General features: G+C 41.4%; 1 protein-coding gene across 1 annotated transcript in view; it reads left to right on the forward strand.

The window, feature by feature from the left end:
• Positions 1–23,649, forward strand: part of LOC111976910 (adherens junction-associated protein 1-like) — a 110,808-nt gene that overhangs the window by 42,873 nt on the left and 44,286 nt on the right. Inside the window, exon 2 of the mRNA XM_024006070.2 lies at positions 14,858–15,624. Coding sequence (XP_023861838.1) covers positions 14,858–15,624 — 767 coding nt within the window. The remainder of the gene's footprint in view (positions 1–14,857; positions 15,625–23,649) is intronic.

Consider the following 23,649-nt stretch of genomic DNA (forward strand, 5'->3'; position numbering starts at 1 on the left):
TCCGTGGCCTCCAACTGCTCTTAAACGCTAGTAAAACTGCATGCTCTTCAACCGATGGGTGCCCGCACCCGCTCGCCCGCCTAGCATCACTACTCTGGACGGTTCTGACTTAGAATATGTGGACAACTATAAATACCTAGGTGTCTGGCTAGATTGTTATCTCTCCTTCCAGACTCACATCAAGCATCTCCAATCCAAAGTTAAATCTTGAATCGGCTTCCTATTTTGCAACAAAGCATCCTTCACTCATGCTGCCAAACATACCCTTCGTAAAACGGACTATCCGGCCGGTCCTTGACTTCGGCGATGTCATTTACAAAATAGCCTCAACACTCTACTCAGCAAATTTGCTGCATTCTATCACAGTGCCATCCATTTTGTCACCAAAGCCCCATATACTCCCCACCAGTGCGACCTGTATGCTCTCGTTGGCTGGTCCTCGTTACATATTAGTCACCAAACCCACTGGCTCCAGGTCATCTATAAGTCTTTGCTAGGTAAAGCTCCGCCTTATCTCAGCTCACTGGTCACCATAGCAACACCCACCCATACCCAGCAGGTATATTTCACTGGTCATCCCCAAAGCCAACACCTCATTTGGCCTCCTTTCCTTCCAGTTCTCTGCTGCCAATGACTGTAACGAATTGCAAAAATCACTGAAATTGGAGACTTATATCTCCCTTACTAACTTCAAGTACCGGCTGTCAGAGCAGCTTACCGATCGCTGCAATTGTACACAGCCCATCTGTAAATAGCCCGTCCAACCAACTAACTACCTCATCCCCATATTTATTTATGATTTTTTTCTGCTCTTTTGCACACCAGTTTTTATACTTGCAGATCCTCATCTGCACATCTATCACTACAGTGTTAGTTGCTAAATTGTAATTACTTCGCCACTATGGCCTATTTATTGCCTTACCTCCTTACTTCATTTGCACACTCTGTATACAGACTTTCTATTGTGTTATTGACTGTATGTTTGTTTATTCCATGTGTAACTCTGTGTTGTTTTTGTCGCACTGCTTGGCTTTATCTTGGCCAGGTCGCAGTTGTAAATGAGAAACTTGATCTCTACTGGCCTACCTGGTTAAACAAAGGTGAATTTAAAAAAAATAAAATAGTATATTTTGTTTTTATGCATATTGTGCATATTGTGTGTTTCTACGACACTGGGTAGGTGACTGCAGATGGCATATTTTTCTACGTCACTGAGTAGGCGACTGCTGACTGCATATTTTTCTACATCACTGGGTCGGCGACTTAGAGTATGCTGGAGATACAATGCCTCTAAAGAACAAACCTTTAGTACTGCATAATTATTTTCTAGACCACATTCAATCACTTGCGAACTGACAGGAGAGCGAACTGACAGGGGAGCACTATGTTCAGACCTTGTGTATAGTAACGTGCATATTGCAAGGAACTGCCCTTGATCCTTTGTGTTGTCTGTATCTTGCATGGCTTAAATAGTTTTTTCCCTTTGTTGCTGGAGTGATGTGCACAACCAGTTACGTGGCGTTATTTACCTTGAAACTAATACATCTCAGCTGTGATGGAATTGCATGAAACTGCGTGTCCCTGTGTGCCTTGTCCTGGATGGTTTTCTTAATCTCTATCGCTGCCAGTGTAACCATGGACGCTCAACTGTGTAGTCGGGTAGTGAGGCTACCCTCCTACGTGAGGCTTTGCTCTCTGCCCTTTGTTTTTTCATAACCACCGAACGTTGTCCAGCCTGGCCTCATTACACACCTGAGATCTGAACACCAGGCACAAGCTCTCATAAATCCATCCCCAAACAGGGAATTGCTACCTAACCATCCATTCAATTACTCTCTGATTACACCAGTGATGTATGTCTCTCCCTGTCTTCCAGTTGTATTCCTCTCAACCTTTCAGGAAACGTTAACCAGCTCTTTTAGCCAGCCACGTTTGATTACTCTAAACTAAAGTAGTCCATTGTGCGTTCATCAGTGGCTCCTGAGTAAAGCCCCGAAGGCCAAGACTGAGACAGTCTGAACTACAAACAGCGAAGAAGGGGGAGTCAAATGTCACTGGTTCTCTGTCACAAGTGTCTTAGTCATCCTGCCATTGAGCATGAGGACCATTGAACCCTCTTTGCGCTCTCTCAGAATGCATAGATCACAGAGAGCTCAGGCTTAAATCGCAGCAAATATGCAGCCCAGTTCACTACTTCACTATGTCAATGAGTTGATAATATCATAATATAGGACACATCCTCTTTGCACAGTATGCTCTGAGCTGTAATTCCATAAACACATTGAATGAATCCTTTTTTTTATCCTCCAAACATTCGAATAAGGATTATTTCCCAAATCTTTTTGCGAACTGACATCAAAGAAGGTTATGATACTCATAGTTTTGTGTTGACTGATGGAACACTCAAGTTTCAAGTGCAGGCATTAAGTAGAATATGCATTTCTTTTCTATGGATCACAGTTTCTTGTACGTTGGAATTTAAAGTTTGGTAACACTTTACATAAAGCCTGCAGGTATTTTGCTGCCCGAGCCTTTATAATGTCTTACAATCAGTCGTATAAAATGTTGTTTCATTATGTATTAACATTTCAACTGACTCAAAATGGATCATTATTAGATGATAGAAGACATTATAAGGGGGTCATTCTTGCTCGTAACATGTCCTACATAATTTATTATACATTTTCAGTTGAATGCATTTTCAGAGTATATACTTTAATCTTGTTTGTGAAATCTCCAAGGTGCCAGTTTGTTAACACGGCCTGATATTCAAGAGTCGGTTCAAGAGAAAGCGCTTTTTTGTCCACAGGCATGTTTTAAACATAGTCACAGAATATTATTTATAACTTATTTATAACTTACCCTAACAGTATAATCCAAGTTGAGTCATATGCCAATTATATTTTTTACTCAAATGAAAACCTATGAATGTGTTGCAGATTGACGTTCATCTAGCATGAGGCTCATGTGCTTAATTTAGAATGCCTGTCTAGGCCTAATCCTAACCCCCTTGACAATGGAATTTATATAGAGCTGCAAAATAACGTTACAGTGGATTTACTCTACACTGACAGGCTAAGGCTGTCTCTGTATGTGGAATATTAACTGAGAACATTCCTTCAGCAGATTCAAGTGTTGTTTTATCCAAAATGCAAAACAAACAAATGGCCAATGTTATTGGCAATCAAAACTGTTGAATTCAAAAGGCTAGAATTCAATGATAACCTCAGTGCTTTAGAGAGGAAAGCACACCAGAGCAACGTACGTCGGCCGAGTGGGTGGCCTTCCTATCACCTCTGATCAGAATATCGGCCACCAATTTCTGTTAATTTCCAGACAATTCTACATGTTGAATCACCACTGTTCATTTCCACCTTGCAGGTAATCGCTAACACACTGCGGCCACCCGCTGCTTTGAGCCATTCATCTCCGCTGTGTTTTTATTCTCTTACACCCACACAAATAATATTGTCCCTGCCTCATACAAAAACACATTTGAAGTACTAACCGGTAATTAACTTTAAATTAGACAATATTTTCGGCTTGAAAGAAAACTAGATTAATCTTTGTTGTTGATAAAAATTGTGTGTGTGTGTGTGTGTACCTTCGCTTGTGTGTGAGCCTGTGTGTGCATGCTATCTGCCGGATGTCTAAAGAGAGCCTGAATAATGCATATTGTTTACAATCAACTTGCCCTTTGCCAGTCTCTCAGCACTAAGAAGTGCATATGAATGTGGATATGTGGGCTCTCTCTCTGAGTAATTGTTCTTCCTGCTGTTTTACTGGGTATGAAGATCAATGAGGCTGTACCATCCATAATGACTCCCACTACCATGATCCCACAGTACCATCTGAATGTATTATGGTAATTGCAGGAGTGGTGGTAGGGGGTGGGAGTTGTGGTGGTTGGGTTAAATGTGACTGGTTACAGGATCGGGGGCGTTTGATGTTTGATGTTCCTACTTCACAGTAGGTCCTTTCGATATTTTTGGGGGGGTTGCAGAAATGCCTTCTTGAACATGTGAACTTTCATGCGCCTTAATTAGAAACTTGTATGGGATCCTGTTCCGGATTCAGAAATCATAGATAAATAAAAAAAATAGGCCCCCCTTCCCGGCACGCCATCATTTTCTGTAAACAAATCTGTGCATCAAGATGCAATTCGATACGTGGTATCTTTACTGTTGAAGAAATAGCCACTTTATAATAAAGCCATAATAACGTTTGCCATGTGGCATACGCTACAGTTGAGCAGAGGCGTTTTTAGCAGGGTCTGGGGGYAAAAATTGGCCTTTTAAAAACTAATTTCATGCAGTTCGTCATTTACACGACAGAAAACATCAGCTGAATTTTTTTTAATACCACACAATTGACCAAAATCAGTGGCTACTCTGACACTGAGATCAATCTGGTCTTGAATTCAAACAAACAATGGCCCAGGCCAATGAAGCAACACACAGATTGTACAATATTAGGAGGCAATATATCTACAGTGCATTAGGAAAGTATTCAGACCCATTCACTTTTCCCACATTTTGTTATGTTACAGCTAAAATGGATGAAATAATTGTTTTCCCTGATCAATCGACACATTTTTGCTAATCCTGTCTCCTCTGAGACAGGATTGTGTCGAGGCACAGATCTGGGGAAGTGTACCAAAAAGTGTCTGCAGCATTGAAGGTCCCCAAGAACACAGTCACCACCATCATTCTTAAATGGAAAACATTTGAAACCACCAAGACTCTTCCTAGAGCTGGCTGCCCGGCCAAACTGAGCAAAGGGGGCAGAAAGGCCTTGGTCAGGGAGGTGACCAAGAACCCAATGGTCACTCTGACAGAGCTCCAGAGTTCCTCTGTGGAGATGGGAGAACCTTCCAGAAGGACAACCATCTCTGCAGCACTCCACCAATCAAGCCTTTATGATAGAGTGGCCAGACGGAAGCCACTCCTCAGTAAAAGGCACATGACAGCCCACTTGAAGTTTGCCAAAAGGCACCTAAAGGAGAAACAAAATTCTCTGGTCTGATGAAACCAAGATTAAACGCTTTGGCCTGAATGCCAAGCCTCCCGTCTGGAGGAAACCATGCACCGCTCATCACTTGGCCAATACCATCCCTACGGTGAAGCATGGTGGTGGCAGCGTCATGCTGTGGGAATGTTTTTCAGAGGCAGGGACAGGGAGACTAGTCAGGATTGAGGCAAAGATGAACGGAGKAAAGTACAGAGAGATCCTTGATGAAAGCCTACTCCAGAGTGCTCAGGAGCTCAGACTGGGGCGAGGGTTCACCTTCCAACAGGACAACGACCCTAAGCACACAGCCAAGACAACGCAGAAGTGGCTTCTCGACAGGTCTCTGAATGTCCTTGAGTGGCCCAGCCAGAGCCCYGACTTGAACCCGATRGAACATCTCTGGAGAGACCTGAAAATAGCTGTGCAGCGACGCTCCCCATCCAACCTGACAGAGTTTGAGAGGATCTGCAGAGAAGAATGGGAGAAACTCCCGAAATACAGGTGTGCCAACCTTGTAGTGTCATACCCAAGAAGACTTGAGGCTGTAATCGCTGCCAAAGGTGCTTCAACAAAGTACTGAGTAAAGGGTCTGAATACTTATGTAAAAGTGATATTTCAGTTTTTATTGTTATACATTTCCAAAAATGTCTAAAAAACTGTTTTTGCTTTGTCATTATGGGGTATTGTGTGTAGATTGATGAGGGAAAAATAACAATTTAATCAATTTTAGAATAACGCTGTAACGTAACAAAATGTGGAAAAAGTGAAAGGGGTCTGAATACTTTCCGAATGCACTTTATATAGCCATGATGTAATTGGCCATGCATTTACATGTGAATTCTTAAAGAGATGGGTGGGGCTAAGGCTTAACACTTAAATATACCCACTGATTCTTGAAGAATATAACTTATAAATGCCTCATGAGCATTTACTTTTTGTACCCCCCCCGAACACAAAATATAAGCTTGTTTTACTCCAATGTTTGTAAACAAAGTAAATGTAAGCAAACACTATATATCCCCAAAATAGTTTAAAACTATAATGTTGATATCATGGATGGTTAGTCCTTGCATCCATAGCTCTGTCTATGAAAACCATCGCAAAGATCATTCATTATTAATTATTTAAATGCAGGTCTAAGAAAATGCATTTCAAAAGAACATAATCAAATATTTTGAGTTTAAATGACCAACCGGCTCAATTTGGCACAATGTAGCATAATTTGAAATTGTGTTTTTTACGCTGGATAAAAGTAGAGACTCTGAGCTAGAAAATGGTTATTCATACACTGCAGTTGAGGAACAATGGGAAAGTCATTCTGCTTCAAAAAAATGGCCCTTGAATATACTGGAGAGCTTTTCTTTGTCTACACCCATCAGCATTGTTCACACCCTCTTAAGCCTTAGCCCCACCCATCTCTTTAAGGATTCACATGTGGGGCCATGTGCTAAACAGAGTAAGGTAGTGTAGTAAACAACCAAATGTTTCAAGACTAAAAGTGGTGAAAGTAGTAGCAAAAATGCACTTTATCTAGTCCTTGTTCTACATCCTAATCTGACTTTGGTGCAGGGCATGCTGTTCTTCACATTACTCTATATCAAATAAAATAAAAGTTTATTTGTAACATGTACAGGATACAGAAGGTGTAAACGGTACAGTGAAATGGTTATTTGCATAGTAGCGATATCAAAAAGAAAGTGTCCAGAATAAATATTGTATAAATATTTTATAATTATTAGATGATTCTTACCCAGACACACTTGTCTAAATTGATGGGTCATTTAAAATAAATGCTATAACCACCCCCCAGRCACATCGAACTAAGTGGATGAGTCACTATTGTCTAGACATGTACACAAACATGTTCATGAAATTCAATAGACAAACCTGGCTAACTTGGTCATGTAATCATCATTGTTTAGACATGTAGCTAGCTAGCTAGCTGGATAAACAATGAATGTAACGGTGCTTTCAAGACAACTGGGAACTTGCAAAAATACGAGGTCAAATTCTAACGTCAGTGAGCTTCAGGTAGGAAATACAGTGCTCTAGAAGGAAGCCCGAGTTCCCAAGAGAGAATTCAGAGTTGGATGACCGTTGAAAATGATTTTTCCCAGAGTTCCCAGTTGTCTTGAACACACTGAAGTCGGAAGTCAGACCTTTCCGAGTTCCCAGTTTCCAGTTGTTTTGAATGCMGCAATAATCCCAACTGATACTACTAGCAATACAAACTGATTGTCATAGCTAGCCACCATGCATGAATCTGCAGGTAGCTAAAGCTAACCAACTAGGTTCAATGTTAGCCAGCTATCTAACATTAGGCTATAACTAGCAATGCAAATGGCTTTCTGAGAAATTAATAATGTCACTACACAGATCATGCACATAACGTTAGCTAGTGAGCTAGCCAGCTAACATTAGATAGSTAGCTAACAGTACACTTTAACTTGCAATGAAAACAACTTTCTGACAAAATTTGAAATGTATAATATCTGAAAATGTTGCTAGCTAGACCCTTACCTGTATACATGGATGAACACTTCTCCCTCTCTGTCAAGGATGCCATAGTTGCCATTAGCTTGAAGATTTAATCTGGAGACAGACTCCAATTTTCATAACTCCCCAACAGATCCACAGATGATGCAATCTCCACACTGCCCTTTCCCACCTGGACAAAAGGAACACCTACATGATAATGCTCTTCATTGACTACAGCTCAGCGTTCAACACCATAGTACCCTCAAAGCTCATCACTAAGCTAAGGACATTGGGACTTAACAACTCCCTCTGCAATTGGATCCTGGACTTCCTGACGGGCCGCCCCCAGGTGGTAAGGGTAGGTAACAGCACATCTGCCGCGCTGATACTCACCACAGTGGCCCCTCAGGGGTGCGTGCTCAGTCCCCCCCTGTACTCCCTGTTCACCCATGACTGCATGGCCAAGCACGACTCCAACACCATCATTAAGTTTGCCAACGACACAAGAGTAGTAGGTCTGATCAACGACAACAATGAGACAGCCTATAGGGAGGAGGCCAGAGACCTGGCCGTGTGGTGCTAGGATATACAACCTCTACCACAACGTGATCAAGACAAAGGAGATGATTGTGAACTACAGAAAAAGGAGGACTGAGCACACCCCCATTCTCATCAACGGGGCTGTAGTGTAGCAGGATGAGAGCTTCAAGTTCCTTGGTGTCCACATCACCAACAAACTATCATGGTCCAAACACACCAAGACAGTCGTGAAGAGGGACGACAATGCCTATTCCCCATCAGGAGACTGAAAAGATGGGTCCTCAGATCCTCAAAAAGTCATACAGCTGCACCACCGAGAGCATCCTGACTGGTTGCATCACCGCCTGGTATGGCAACTGCTCGGCCTCCAACCGCCAGGCACTACAGAGGGTAGTGCGTACGGCACATCTCTGGGGCCAAGCTTACTGTCATCCAGGACCTCTATACCAGGCGGTGACAGAGGAAAGCCTTAAAAATTGCCAAAGACTCCAGCCAACCTAGTCATAGACCTTTCTCTCTGCTACTGCACAGAAAGTGGTACCGGAGCGCCAAGTCTAGGTCCAAAAGGTTTCCTAACAGCTTCTTCCCCTAAGCCATAAGACTCCTGAACAGCTCATCAAATGGCTACACCGGGCTATTTGCATTGNCCCCATGCCCGTTTTTACGCTGCTGCTACTATCTGTTTATTATCTATGCATAGTCACTTTACCTCTAACTACATGTACATATTACCTCAATTACCTTGACTAACCTGTGCCCCGGCACAGTGACTCTYTACCTGTACCCCATATATATACAGTTGATGTCGGAAGTTTACCTTAGCCAAATGCATTTAAACTCAGTTTTTCACAATTCCTGACATTTAATCCTAGTAAAAATTCCCTGACTTAGGTCAGTTATGATCACCACTTTATTTTAAGAATGTGAAATGTCAGAATAATAGTAGAGAGAATTATTTATTTCAGCTTTTATTTCTTTCATCACATTCCCAGTGTGTCAGAAGTTTACAAACACTCAATTAGTATTTGGTAGCATTGCCTTCAAATTGTTTAACTTTGGTCAAACGTTTTGGGTAGCCTTGCACAAGCTTCCCACAATAAGTTGAGTGAATTTTGGCCCATTTCTCCTGACAGAGCTGGTGTAACTGAGTCAGGTTTGTAGGCCTCCTTGCTCGCACATGCTTTTTCAGTTCTGCCCACAAATTTTCTATGGGATTAAGGTCAGGGCTTTGTGATGGCCACCCCAATACCTTGACTTTGTTGTCCTTAAGCCATTTTGCCACAACTTTGGGAGTATGCTTGAGGTCATTTTCCATTTGGAAGACCCATTTGCGACCAAGCTTTAACTTCCTGACTGATGTCTTGAGATGTTGCTTCAGTATATCCACATACTTTTCCCATCTCATGATGCCATCTATTTTGTGAAGTGCACCAGTCCCTCCTGCAGCAAAACACCCCCACAACATGATGCTGCCACCCCCGTGCTTCACGGTTGGGATGGTGTTCTTCGGCTTGCAAGCATCCCGCATTTTCCTCCAAACATAACGATGGTCATTATGGCCAAACAGTTATATTTTTGTTTCATCAGACCAGAGGACATTTCTCCAAAAAGTGCGATCTTTGTCCCCATGTGCAGTTGCAAACTGTAGTCTGGCATTTTTATGGCGGTTTAGGAGCAGTGGCTTCTTCCTTGCTGAGCAGCCTTTCAGGTTGTCGATATAGGACTCGTTTTACTGTGGATGTAGATACTTTTGCATCTGTTTCCTCCAGTGTCATCACAAGGTCCTTTGCTGTTGTTCTTGGATTGATTGGCACTTTTCGCACCAAAGTACGGTCATCTCTAGGAGACAGAATGCGTCTCCTTCCTGAGCTGCGTGGTCCCATGGTGTTTATACTTGAGTGCTATTGTTTGTACAGATGAACGTGGTACCTTCAGGTGTTTGGAAATTGCTCCCAAGGATGAACCAGACTTGTGGAGGTCTACAATTTTTTTTCTGAGGTCTTGGCTGTTTTCTTATGATTTTCACATGATGTCAAGCAGAGGCACTGAGTTTGAAGTCAGGCCTTGAAATACATCCACAGGTACACCTCCAATTGACTCAAATGATGTAAATTAGCCTATCAGAAACTTCTAAACCATGACATCATTTTCTGGAATTTTCCAAGCTGTTTAAAGACACAGTCAACTTAGTGTATGTAAACTTCTGACCATCTGGAATTGTGATACAGTGAATTATAAGTGAAATAATCTGTCTGTAAACAATTGTTGGAAAAATTACTTGTGTCATGCACAAAGTAAATGTTGTATCCGACTTGCCAAAACTATAGTTTGTTAACAAGAAATTTGTGTAGTGGTTGAAAAACGAGTTTCAACTACTCCAACCTAAGTGTATGTAAACTTCCGACTTGAACTGTAGCCTCGCTACTGTTATTTTATTGTTGCTCTTTAATTTATTTAGATTTTTAATGTATTTATTTTTTACTTCAGTTCATTTTGGCAAATACTTTAAAACGTATCTTTCTAAAAACCTCATTGTTGGTTAAGGGCTTGTAAGCATTTCACTACATCTGTTGTATTCGGCGGATGTGACAAATACTTTTTGATTTGATTTGATTTATACAACAGCCTTCTGTGGGTTCTCTTTTCGACTCCATCCGCTTATTTGCAATCAAACAGCAGAATTCTCGGCATCTCCTTAGCTATCATACTCTGCTTCCACCTGGCATTCCACTGATTTCAAAACTTCTTTCCTGTCTTTTTCCTTGGCTAAACCAACTAGGCTCGTAATTTAACAATTTTATTCATYTTTACAGATGGCATTCACGCTTATTATTCAGGCACATGGAAGTTCACATGCTCCAGAAGGTATTTCTGCCAAAAAACGAATTTTTATCGAAAATGTATGTTTACGTTCAAATGCATCTCCTGTAAAGTAGTGACGTGCTACATACGCCTAGTTTCCTGAAACTAGTCACATAGACTACTGTGCTTTGAGTGTTCCGAGTGCACGTGGGGAGCGCATGGAATCACAGCATTTTTAAGAGTTGTTTGGCAAGGATAGGTGATTTGGAAACTGCCGAATCTGCTCTTTCTGAAACTATATAGACATCAAAACGTCTTACCTGCTTGTGACTCTGTAGGAGGACTTGAAAATGTCATTTTTTGGCACTCTGTTTCCCTGCCTCTGTGTCAATTCCAAGCTGCGCTGTTCAGATTATTRTTATAAAATTTAACAATTTATAATATTGTCACCCATCAGACTATTGTCAATTTAATCTTGTCTTTAAGATAACTATATTATTATGTGTGTGAAATTAGTTTCAACATAGTTTAGGTGTAGTTTCGATGACTGGCGGTCTATGTTCTCTTATAACGGCTTATAACACAATTTATGTTTATAATATTAAGATTCTAACAACAACAGTGTGTTATATAGACATATTTAGGAAAAGTCAAGGACGGGGGATATGATTTTAAAAATGGCAGAGTAATTAAAAATGTAAATTCATTTTGCGTTAAAATGACTCTTTCGGCACATCTAGATTTAAGGAAGGGGGATGGGGTGGGGGGTACCTAGTCAGTTACAACTGAATGCATTCAACCAAAATGTGTCTTTCGCATTCAACCCGACCCCTCTGAATCAGAGAGGTGGGGGGCTGCCTTAGTCGACATCCACGTCAGCAGTTGTTGGGGGTTAACTGCCTTGCTCAAAAGCAGAACGGCAGATTTTTCTAACTTGGCGGCTCCGGATTCGGACCAGCGACTTCCGTTTACTGGCCCAACCCTCTTAAGCCCTCTCTAGGCAACCTGCTACCTTCTGAATGGGCATAAACGAAGACAAGAAAGTGTCTCTTGAGAGTGTGAAAATCTCATACAAATCTTTCAAAGGGCCTTTTCTCCTACTTGTTTCCTAAGTGGGATAACAAATMTATCAACTTTCAAAGCAGAATAACTTTCCCATGCTGTGAGTTTGTACTCCCATAGAGAAAGCTGGTCACAAGTGTCAAGCTGAATGTCAATGTCAGCTGATCATGATACTTATAAGCTAGAGGGCTATCCTCTCCTGTGATGGCTTTCGCTATCTCCAACATCATCACCTATAGAATATATATTTAGATTACTGTAATATAAAACAAATTCAAATCCTGGGAAATGGTAATTTAAGCCCACAGAGTTCTTTCTGCCAATAGCCATGCTCCCTTTCCTTGATGGCGGCGAATCAGATGCGAATGCTCATGATGCAGAGGTATCTATCAAGCTTCATATGTCATCCTGTTTACAATCCCCAAATACAATGACCTTACTGCTTTCACAGAGCAGCACATTCCTGATTACGGCACAGTAGGTGATCAATATGACCGACTGTGCCAGGGGATGTGGCTAGATATGGCAACCATTAGACCTACAGATGTAAGATCTTAATCTGAGCCAGTTTGCTCAGGAAAAGAATCCTGCAGCATCACAAAATTTGAATTATTATGTGGAGTATAATTAATGGACATTTTTGTAGGGTAGGTTTTGTTGGTTTGATGAATTTTTCATAAGGGAAAATCTGTCAAAAATGTCAAAGTGGAAATTACAAACTTCAAAATCATTTTTTAACCTCAAATACACAACATGTTCTAAATGTCCTGCATTCCTGCAAATTAAGATCCTACATCTTTACAACAAACCTTTCCCTTTAATACTCATAATAACTCACACTCAGATAGGGCTGTAACAGAACACTCTTCCCTGTGGCTGTGTTGGAACCCAGTAGAGCAGTGGGGTACATGCTGAACCAAGGTGGTCYTTAAACATTCCCATCCCCTGCTAGAATCGATATTAATCAGGACGGGAAACAACTGCTTCCCTTATTGGAGATTATATTCATTCCAGAGCCCTCAGTCAATAGTCTTAGGTGAGAATGGATTCACTTCAAGTGTACTTTTTAGGAAGTTAACACAGTTTGGTTTGAGAGCAGGACCAATCCAAGTCACCAGACATTACCATACATTTTTTATTTAACCTTTATTTAACTAGGCAAGTCAGTTAAGAACAAATTCTTATTTACAATGACGGCCAAACTCTCCCCTAACCCGGACGATGCTGGGCCAATTGTGCGCCGCCATATGGGACTTCCGATGAGAAACTTGATGTATGCTCTCAGAACTTCAAAAGGACCTCGCACAATGTATTACAGTTCATTTTCCTCCACTGTGCATTTTTGCTTTTTTGATGTTTGATGATGACTGTGATTCTCCAACTTGCATGGAAAACAACTGCTGGTTAGTGTGCAGAGTCTCATTCTACTTTCACTATGTTTACAGTCTCATGATTCAGCTGCTTCTTTTAACGTAACTTTGTTTACAGTAGTCCTGGTTTAGTTGTGCACTTCAACTGTTCATTTGCTCCTTAAAAAGGTGGTCCATGGAAAGATGGAAAGGTTAAAGCACTGAAAGCACTAAAGTACTGAAACATTTTTTGAAGTCATGATTCAAAATGAGCTGGTAAGTTGTTGATTGTCTTGAAAATGTAATGTCCCCTTACGACAGTGTACCTATTCACTACAATACCTGCTTTGTTCAACAACGCCTGAACGCCTGTTCAGCAACGCCTTGGTGCTGACATAAATTGACCAAGGACAATAACGATTAGAGATACCTCATGATGAGGTTGTTCCTTCTGGAATCAAGTTTTGCTTTGTCACATGGTGGCCATAGAAGGTTGCACTCAGCAGACCAATTCTTCTTTATGTTTTAGTCAGGATCGTGAAATAAGGTTTGTAAACAGGGTACAATTTCACAGGTGTTAAAATGTAAAGGTTTTAAATGACTCATTATGTTGAGACAATACTAGTATGAATGCAGTTTTAATGACGATGATGACTAAAGTGATACAAAATGTATTAATGTTAATGTTAAAGGTAGTAGTGGGGCGGTGTCCTGTTTACAGATATCAATAACAACAAAAACAAAATGTTAAAATCTGCCAATACTACCACCATGCCCTCCCTTGAGACATACCCATATTAGGAAGAGATTTGAAGTCTGTTGATATTTTATGAGCACAAAGTCGCCTCGCTGTGTATGCTTTACGTTTTCATATTCAATATCATATTCACATCAAGCCATGTCTAACTCTGACTTTATATTATGACATCTTTCAGTGCTCTCGCAGCATAATCAAATTGCCCTTTGGGAATCTAGATGACATTCTATACGACATGATTATTCTGAATATTATGATCAGCTAAAATAGGGCTGACCTTGTCCTTCGACAGTTAATCATGGTGGGATTGAAAAAGTAAACCTCTAAAATCAAGGATAAATCCTTGCTGCGTTTGACAGGACAAAGCAATAGAGGTTAAAGCCGTACTCTTTGAAAATGAATTACACCATTTATTTTGTGTTTGACCTTTGTAATGTCAGGTGCTCCGCTAAACAAATTATTATCGGAGTTCAATTTGCCAGAGTTTACTTACTCAGAGAGCAGTAGTTGCCTGAGAAGCAGGTCAGTGCGGAATACAGATGCAGACCTACACAATGTTACATCAACATACATTTTAGAACAGTTTCATCGTCTAGGTAATTAGACTTCCATCAACATAACTTCAGTGGTGTCAATCTCACAGTTAAAAAGCACTTTTGGATGGTTTTCAAATGTAGATTAAGTCTAGTCCTGAACTAAAAAACATGTTCAATCCATTGAAAGTGCTTTTTAGTCCAGGACTAGGCTTAATCCATGTCTGGGAAACCAACCCTTCATCTACAAAACTACTACTATCCCTTTTGGTTTTAAATGTGAACCAATGCCAAATCTAAAATGTCCTCTGTCCTTTTTTCCCCAGTCAGATGTCGGCTTTACGGCCGGGGAGCTGTGTAGGGCTTCGGGTGTGGATCCTCTTGGCCATGACCCACCTCACCCTGGATTTTTCCCTGTGTAGCCCCCTCAGTCAGGGCCTAGGAATCAAGCTCATCCACAAACCTGTGCCTCGTCCCCGGCCCCGCTCGGCGCCCCTCTGGGATACTCCCAACATGCTCTATTGGAGGACAGTGAGGCCGCTGGCGCGTCGGCTCCTCAACCCCGTCCCACCGCCAGACAATATGGGAGGGCCAGGGCCAAAGTTCAGGGGTCAAAAGCACAGGAGACTGGCACATAAAGGACAGCCATGTAAGGAGTGCCGGTTGAAATACACATCCACCGAGGTGGGGGATTTGGCAGCGGTGCTAGATCTTCCCATGGGGCACAAAACAGACGTGGTGAGGTTGTTACTGAGGGCGAGGAGGCAGCTGAAATGGGACAGCGATGACAAATCTCAGGACGGCAGGACCACGACGGTGGCCGGATATATCGACTGGGGACCCACAGGGACGGAGGACAACTTTGACGATGGTGAGGGGAAAACGGCGGCCAACTCCACGCTGTCCACCAAGGCCTTGACCACTGCCATGGCCACCACCACCACCACCACCACCACCACCACCACCACCAAGAGCCCCCAGAGGACGTTCGCAGTGGTGACCACCCCTCACCCCAGAAGGCTGAGCACCACCAAGGCCAGCGTCAGTCTAGGGGAGACTGTCAAACCACCAAAGCCATATGGAGACACATCAGGTAAAACTTCTTTCCTCTGTTTACGATCATGCTATTTTAAAACTCTTTCATTTGTATTCCTATCCTGCTAAGCATTTCACTGTTAAGTGAATAATAGTCCTACTTGAAGGAGTGGAGTTGGATTTGGCTTGCCAAGGCTAGAATAGTCAGAAAGACAGTAGGAGAGTAGGACGTTTTTGGGTCGATCCACCAATTCGGTGCCTTTTGAGATGTGTAACTTGGTAAAAAAACAAATTCTAGCATTCTGTTTCAAGAGGTTTAAATAAAATAATGACTAAAGAAAGTGCGAGGGTTGACGATTTCAACTTAAATCAGCCATAAATCTCCTTGTGACAGGGGAAATGGAAGCTTGTTGTGTGCAACAGGCGGTGGCAATTGAATGCAAGCTTCGCGACTTGTTATMCTCAAATTTCCACCACAAAATACCAGAAAATGGCCAAAAAGAGTACACTCTTCGAGAAAAATTGATATCTAAACTCTAAAAAGGTTCTTCATTTGTCCCCAAAAGACAACCATTTGAAGAACAATTTTTTGGTTCAAAGTAGAACCCTTTTGGTTCCAGGTAAAACCCTTTTGAGTTCAATGTACATGRACAACCCTCTGTGAGAAGGGTTCTACCTGAAACCAAAAAGGGTTCTCCTATGAGGACAGTTGAAGAACCGTTTTGGAACCTCTCTTTCTAAGAGTGTTGAACAACCTCACCTGCTTTTACACTATKATTTCACTATAAGATGTTRAATGTTTCTTTTGAAGAWTTTTTTTTTTTCAAAAGGAATAGTTTCACCATAATAAAATGAGAGTTCAGTTCCCGTAACAGGGTTGACCTTAAAATGATCGACAGACGTAAATTAATCACTAATCACATGAATAAAAATTATAATATTCAGAAATTACCTTGTCAATGTAACAAAATAACTAGTGCACAATTTCTAATTAAAATATCAATATAATTTCGTGGAACAACCCTATTTCTAACTGCGAGAAGCAACATTATGGCATGAAGAGCTGTTGCCTGGGACAGATATAGTGCCTTTAGAAAGTATTCACACCTCTTTAATGTTTCACATTTTGTTGTGTTACAGCCTGAATTTTAAATGGAATACATTTAGATTTTGTGTCACTGATCTACACACAATATCCCATAATGTCAAGGTGGAACTATGATTTTTAGAAATGTTTACAAATTAATACAAAACGAAAAGCTGACATTTCTTGAATCAAGAAGTATTCAACGATTTTGTTATGGCACGTCTAAATAAGTTCAAGAGTAAAAATGACTCACTCTGTGTGCAATAATAGTGTTTAACATGATTTCTATACCCCACACATCTCTGTACCCCACATATACACTTATCTGTAAGGTCAATCAGTTGAGCAATGAATTATAAACATAGATTTAACAACAAAAACCAGGGAGGATCGCAAAGAAGGACCCCTATCGAAACAAGCAGACATTGAATATCCCTTTGAGCATGGTGCAGTTATTAATTACCCTTTGGATGGTGTACCAATACACCCAGTCACTACAAAGACCATATTATATGGTTGAAATTAACAAAAATAAATAAATATATGTGCATCACTGTATATACAGTGATATATATACATTGCATTCGGAAAGTATTCAGACCCCTTGACTTTTATCACATTTTGTTACGTTACAGCCTTCTTCTAAAAAATTGTTCCTCATCAATCTACACACGATACCCCATAATGACAAATCAAAAACAGGTTTGTAGAATTTGTGCTAATTTATTAAAAACAGAAACAGAAAAAAMAAATACCTTATTTACATAAGTGTTCAGACCCTTTGCTATGAGACTCGAAATTGAGCTCAGGCACAGATCTGGGGAAGGGTATAAAAAATGTCTGCAGCATTGAGGGTCCCCAAGAACACAGGGACCTCCATCATTCTTTAATGGAAGAAGTTTGGAACCACCAAGACTCTTTCTAGAGATAGCTGCCCGAGCAATCGGGGGAGAAGAGCCTTGGTCAGGGACGTGACCAAGAACCCGATGATCACTCTAACAGAGCTCCAGAGTTCCTCTGTGGAGATGGGAGAACCTTCCAGAAGGACAACCATCTCTGCTGCACTCCACCAATCAGACCTTTATGGTAGAATGGCCAGATGGAAGCCACTTCTCAGTAAAAGGCACACGACAGCCCACTTGGAGTTTGCCAAAAGGCACCTTAGGGACTCTCAGATCATGAGAAACAAGATTCTCTGGTCTGATGAAACCAAGATTGAACTCTTTGGCCTGAATGCCAAGTGTCATGTCTGGAGGAAACCTGGCACCATCCCTATGGTGAAGCATGGTGGTGGCYGCATCATACTGTAGGGATGTTTTTCAGTGGCAGAGACTGGGAGACTAGTCAGGACCAGGGAAAGATGAACAGATCAAGGTAGAGAGAGATCCTTGATGAAAGCCTACTCCAGAGCGRTCAGGAGCTCAGACTGGGGCGAAGGTTCACCTTCCAACAGGACAACGACCCTAAGCACACAGCCAAGACAACGCGGAGTGGCTTCGGGACAAGTTTCTGAATGTCTTTGAGTGGCCCAGCCAGAGCCCGGACTTGAACCTGATCGAACATCTCTGGAGAGACCTGAAAATAGCTGTGCAGTGACACTCCCAATCCAGCCTGATAGAGTTTAAGAGGATCTGCAGAGAAGAATGGGAGAAACTCTCCAAATACAGGTGTGCCAGGGTTGTTGCGTCATACCCAAGAAGYCTCAAGATCGCTGCCAGAATTGCTTCAACAAAGTACTGAATAAAGGGTCTGAATACTTGTGTAAATGTTATTTGCAATACATTTGCAAAAATMTATAAACCTATTTTTGCTTTGTCATTATGGGGTATTGGGTGTAGATTGATGAGGGGGAAAAAACAATTTATTCAATTTTTGAATAAGGCTGTAACGTAACAAAATGTGGAAAGGGGCCTGAATACTTTTCAATGCGCTGTAGACAGTAGGCTACTTGCAATATAGCCTAACAAGTCATTAGATTGGCTTTTACAACATACGGTAGGTAAGCCAATAGCCATCTACTAGACATTTATACTGTGCTTTTTACTAAACATCATCAAGTATTACAATAAATGTCAATTTGGGGACTGTCAGTGTATTGTAATTGTTTTATTAACTTCTGAATATCAACCTCTTCAGCCCAGCGAGTGAGTTTATAAATTGTAGTAACAAGTGACTCTGGTGGCAGATTACATTTCATAGACACTGCAATGAAGGCTGGAAAGTCCCGCTTATTTCATTCGCCAAAAAAACCTGTCACTTCTTGGCAGAAAGATACGCGTGTGGCACCGTCAAACAAATCACAACGCTGGAACTCTATCCGCATCCACATAAACTAGTCCCAGCATCGTTCTTTGACAAACACAGAAGCTTGTATAATGAATTCAATAGAAGAAAACAGAGAGCGAGGGYGAGAGTGAGACTGCCAGTTCCTTAATGTAGCCATTGGCTACAGCCAAAACATGAAGGAATGTAGTTAGGCTGTTATAAGGTATTATATAAACCAATGGTCATCTATAAAGAGGGATTACAAAAAAATTGTAACAGTAATCCGTTACATCACCAGCAAAAATATTGTAATCAGATTACAGATACTTTAGAGAAACTAGATGATTATTTCGAGGATTACTTTCAAATTCAGAAAGGATGTTTGCAAAAAAAAATCTTTGACACTTCTCTGTTTTCTCAATAACATTCAAATCAGCATTGAAAAAGGCGCAAGTTTAAGTTTGTTCCACCTGAGCAAGTCTGACCACAAGTCAGAGACCACTATGATGACACACCAAATGTGTTTGATGGATCGAGGGAAAAGAGCAGGATTTTCTTTTTTCATTTTTTTTTTTCACCTTTATTTAACCAGGTAGGCTAGTTGAGAACAAGTTCTCATTTGCAACTGCGACCTGGCCAAGATAAAGCATAGCAGTGTGAACAGACAACAACACAGAGTTACACATGGAGTAAACAATAAACAAGTCAATAACATGGTAGAAAAAAGAGAATCTATATACAATGTGTGCAAAAGGCATGAGGAGGTAGGCAATAAATCGAAATAGAATATAATTTTGTAGGCTACAGTACAAGCTATGTCATTCAATGCTGCGACTGCTGTCGGCATCCACAGATTATCCACCTTGAATAAACGCTTGGAGGTAAGGAGGACAGCAGTGGTGAAGTCTACGGCGTTACAGATCTCACTTGTTATTGGTGTCTACATAGCATTGATGTGAATCACGCTGCTGCTCTCTCATTCAGCTATTTGCACCGTACGGACTGTGGTTGTTGTGAATGGCTTTTCACAAATCTAAATGTGTATTTGAATCCAATAATGGTTGAATTCAAGAAGTTTAAGCTGCCTATCATTCGTTTTTGAAACCAGTGGACAGCCAGTGAAAAAGTGCTCTTGCAACAGCTGCATAAAAATCCATAGTCCTAATGGACACATGCCCAAACTTGCACGCTTTGATAGATTTAAAGGGGCAATCTGTAGTTGCTACATCCGGGATGCTGGCCTTCTAGGCAGAGTTGCAAAGAAAAAGCCATATCTCAGACTGGCCAATAAAAATAAAAGATTAAGATGGACATCGGAACTCTGCCTAGAAGGCCAGCATCCCGGAGTCGCCTCTTCACTGTTTACATTGAGACTGGTGTTTTGCAGGTACTATTTAATGAAGCTGCCAGATGAGGACTTGGGAGGTGTCTGTTTCTCAAACTAGACACTCTAATGTACTTGTCCTCTTGCTCAGTTGTGCACCGGGGCCTCCCACTCCTCTTTCTATTCTAGTTAGAGCCAGTTTAGGTTGTTCTCTGAAGGGAGCAGTACACAGCGTTGTACGAGATCTTCAGTTTCTTGACAATTTCTTGCATGGAATAGCCATCATTTCTCAGAACAAGAATAGACATTCAGAAGAAAGGTTTTTGTTTCTGGCCGTTTTGAGCCTGTAATCGAACAACACAAATGACTGATGCTCCAGATACTCAACTAGTCTAAAGAAGGCCAGTTTATTGCTTCTTTAATCAGAACAACAGTTTTCAGCTGTGCTAACATAATTGCAAAAGGGTTTTCTAATGATCAATTAGCCTTTTAAAAGATACACTTGGATTAGCTAAACACAACGTGCCACTGGAACACAGGAGTGATGGTTGCTGATAATGGGCCTCTGTACGCCTATGTAGATATTCCATAACAAATCAGCAGTTTCCAGCTACAATAGTCATTTACAACATAACAATGTCTACACTGTATTTCTGATCAATTTGATGTAATTTTAATGGACAAAAATTTTGCTTTTCTTTTCTTGACCCCAAACTTTTGAACGGTAGTGTATATATATATATATATATATATATATATATATAATATACACTGCTCAAAAAAATAAAGGGAACACTAAAATAACACATCCTAGATCTGAATGAATGAAATATTCTTATTAAATAATTTTTTCTTTACATAGTTGAATGTGCTGACAACAAAATCACACAAAATTATCAATGGAAATCAAATTTATCAACCCATGGAGGTCTGGATTTGGAGTCACACTCAAAATTAAAGTGGAAAACCACACTACAGGCTTATCCAACTTTGATGTTAATGTCCTTAAAACAAGTCAAAATGAGGCTCAGTAGTGTGTGTGGCCTCCACGTGCCTGTATGACCTCCCTACAACGCCTGGGCATGCTCCTGATGAGGTGGCGGATGGTCTCCTGAGGGATCTCCTCCCAGACCTGGACTAAAGCATCCGCCAACTCCTGGACAGTCTGTGGTGCAACGTGGTGTTGGTGGATGGAGCGAGACATGATGTCCCAGATGTGCTCAATTGGATTCAGGTCTGGGGAACGGGCGGCCAGTCCATAGCATCAATGCCTTCCTCTTGCAGGAACTGCTGACACACTCCAGCCACATGAGGTCTAGCATTGTCTTGCATTAGGAGGAACCCAGGGCCAACCGCACCAGCATATGGTCTCACAAGGGGTCTGAGGATCTAATCTCGGTACCTAATGGCAGTCAGGCTACCTCTGGCGAGCACATGGAGGGCTGTGCGGCCCCAAAGAAATGCCACCCCACACCATGACTGACCCACCGCCAAACCGGTCATACTGGAGGATGTTGCAGGCAGCAGAACGTTCTCCACGGCGTCTCCAGACTCTGTCACGTCTGTCACATGTGCTCAAAAGTGACCAAAACATCAGCCAGGAAGCATAGGAACTGAGAAGTGGTCTGTGGTCACCACCTGCAGAACCACTCCTTTATTGGGGGTGTCTTGCTAATTGCTATAATTTCCACCTGTTGTCTATTCCATTTGCACAACAGCATGTGAAATTTATTGTCAATCAGTGTTGCTTCCTAAGTGGACAGTTTGATTTCACAGAAGTGTGATTGACTTGGAGTTACATTGTGTTGTTTAAGTGTTCCCTAAAAATTTTTTTGAGCAGTGTATATAGTTGAAGTCGGAAGTTTACATACACCTTAGCTAAATACATTTAAACTCAGATTTTCACAATTCCTGACATTTAATCCTAGTAATTATTCCCTGTCTTAGGTCAGTTAGGATCACCATTTTATTTTAAGAATGGGAAATGTCAGAATAATAGTAGAGAGAATGATTTATTTTAACTTGTATTTCTTTCATCACATTCCCAGTGGGTCAGACGTTTACATACACTCAATTAGTATTTGGTAGCGTTGCCTTTACATTGTTTAACTTGGGTCAAAGGTTGCGGGTAGCCTTCCACAAGCTTCCCACAATAAGTTGGGTGAATTTTGGCCCATTCCTCCTCACAGAACTGGTGTAACTGAGTCAGGTTTGAAGGCCTCCTTGCTCGCACACGCTTTTTCATTTCTGCCCACAAACTTTCTATAGGTTTGAGGTCAGGGCTTTGTGATGGCCTAAGGACAACAAAATCAATGGGTTGGAGTGGCCATTGTGCCACAACTTTGGAAGTATGCTTGAGGTCATTGTACATTTGGAAGACCCATTTGCAACCAAGCTTTAACTTCCTGACTGATGTCTTGAGATGTTGCTTCAATATATCCACATAATTTCCCCGCCTCATGATGCCATCTATTTTGTGAAGTGCACCAATGCACCCCCACACCCCCTTGCAGCAATGCACCCCCACAACATGATGCTGCCACCCCCGTGCTTCACGGTTGGGATGGTGTTCTTCGGCTTGCAAGCCTCCCCCTTTTTCCTCCAAACATAACGATGGTCATTATGGCCAAACGGTTCTATTTTTGTTTCATCAGACCAAAGGACATTTCTTCAAAAAGTGCGATCTTTGTCCCCATGTGCAGTTGCAAACCGTAGTCTGGCTTTTATATGGTGGTTTTGGAGCAGTGGCTTCTTCATTGCTGAGCAGCCTTTCAGGTTATTTTGATATAGGACTCGTTTTACTGTAGATATAGATACGTTTGTACCTGTTTCCTCCAGCATCTTCACAAGGTCCTTTGCTGTTGTTCTGGGATTGATTTGCACTTTTCGCACCAAAGTCCAATCTCTAGGAGCCAGAACGCGTCTCCTTTCTGAGCGGTATGACGGCTGCGTGGTCGCATGGTGTTTATACTTGCGTGCTATTGTTTGTACAGATGAACATGGTACCTTCAGGTGTTTGGAAATTGCTCCAAGGATGAACCAGACATGTGGAGGTCTTGGATGATTTCTTTTGATTTTCCCATGATGTCAAGCAAAGAGGCACTGAGTTTGAAGGTAGGCTTTGAAATACATCCAAAGGTACACCTCCAATTGACTCAAATTTTGGAAATTAGCCTATCAGAAGCTTCTAAAGCCATGACATCATTTTCTGGAATTTTTCAAGCTGTTTAATGGCACAGTCAACTTAGTGTATGTAAACTTCTGACCCACTGGAATTGTGAAACAGTGAATTATAAGTGAAATAATATGTCTGTTAACAATTGTTGGAAAAAATTACATGTGTCATGCACAAAGTAGATGTCCCAACCGACTTGCCAAAACTCTAGTTTGTTAACAAGAAATTTGTG

The sequence above is a fragment of the Salvelinus sp. IW2-2015 genome, linkage group LG17 (genome assembly GCF_002910315.2).
Source record: "Salvelinus sp. IW2-2015 linkage group LG17, ASM291031v2, whole genome shotgun sequence".
Classification (NCBI taxonomy): domain Eukaryota; kingdom Metazoa; phylum Chordata; class Actinopteri; order Salmoniformes; family Salmonidae; genus Salvelinus; species Salvelinus sp. IW2-2015.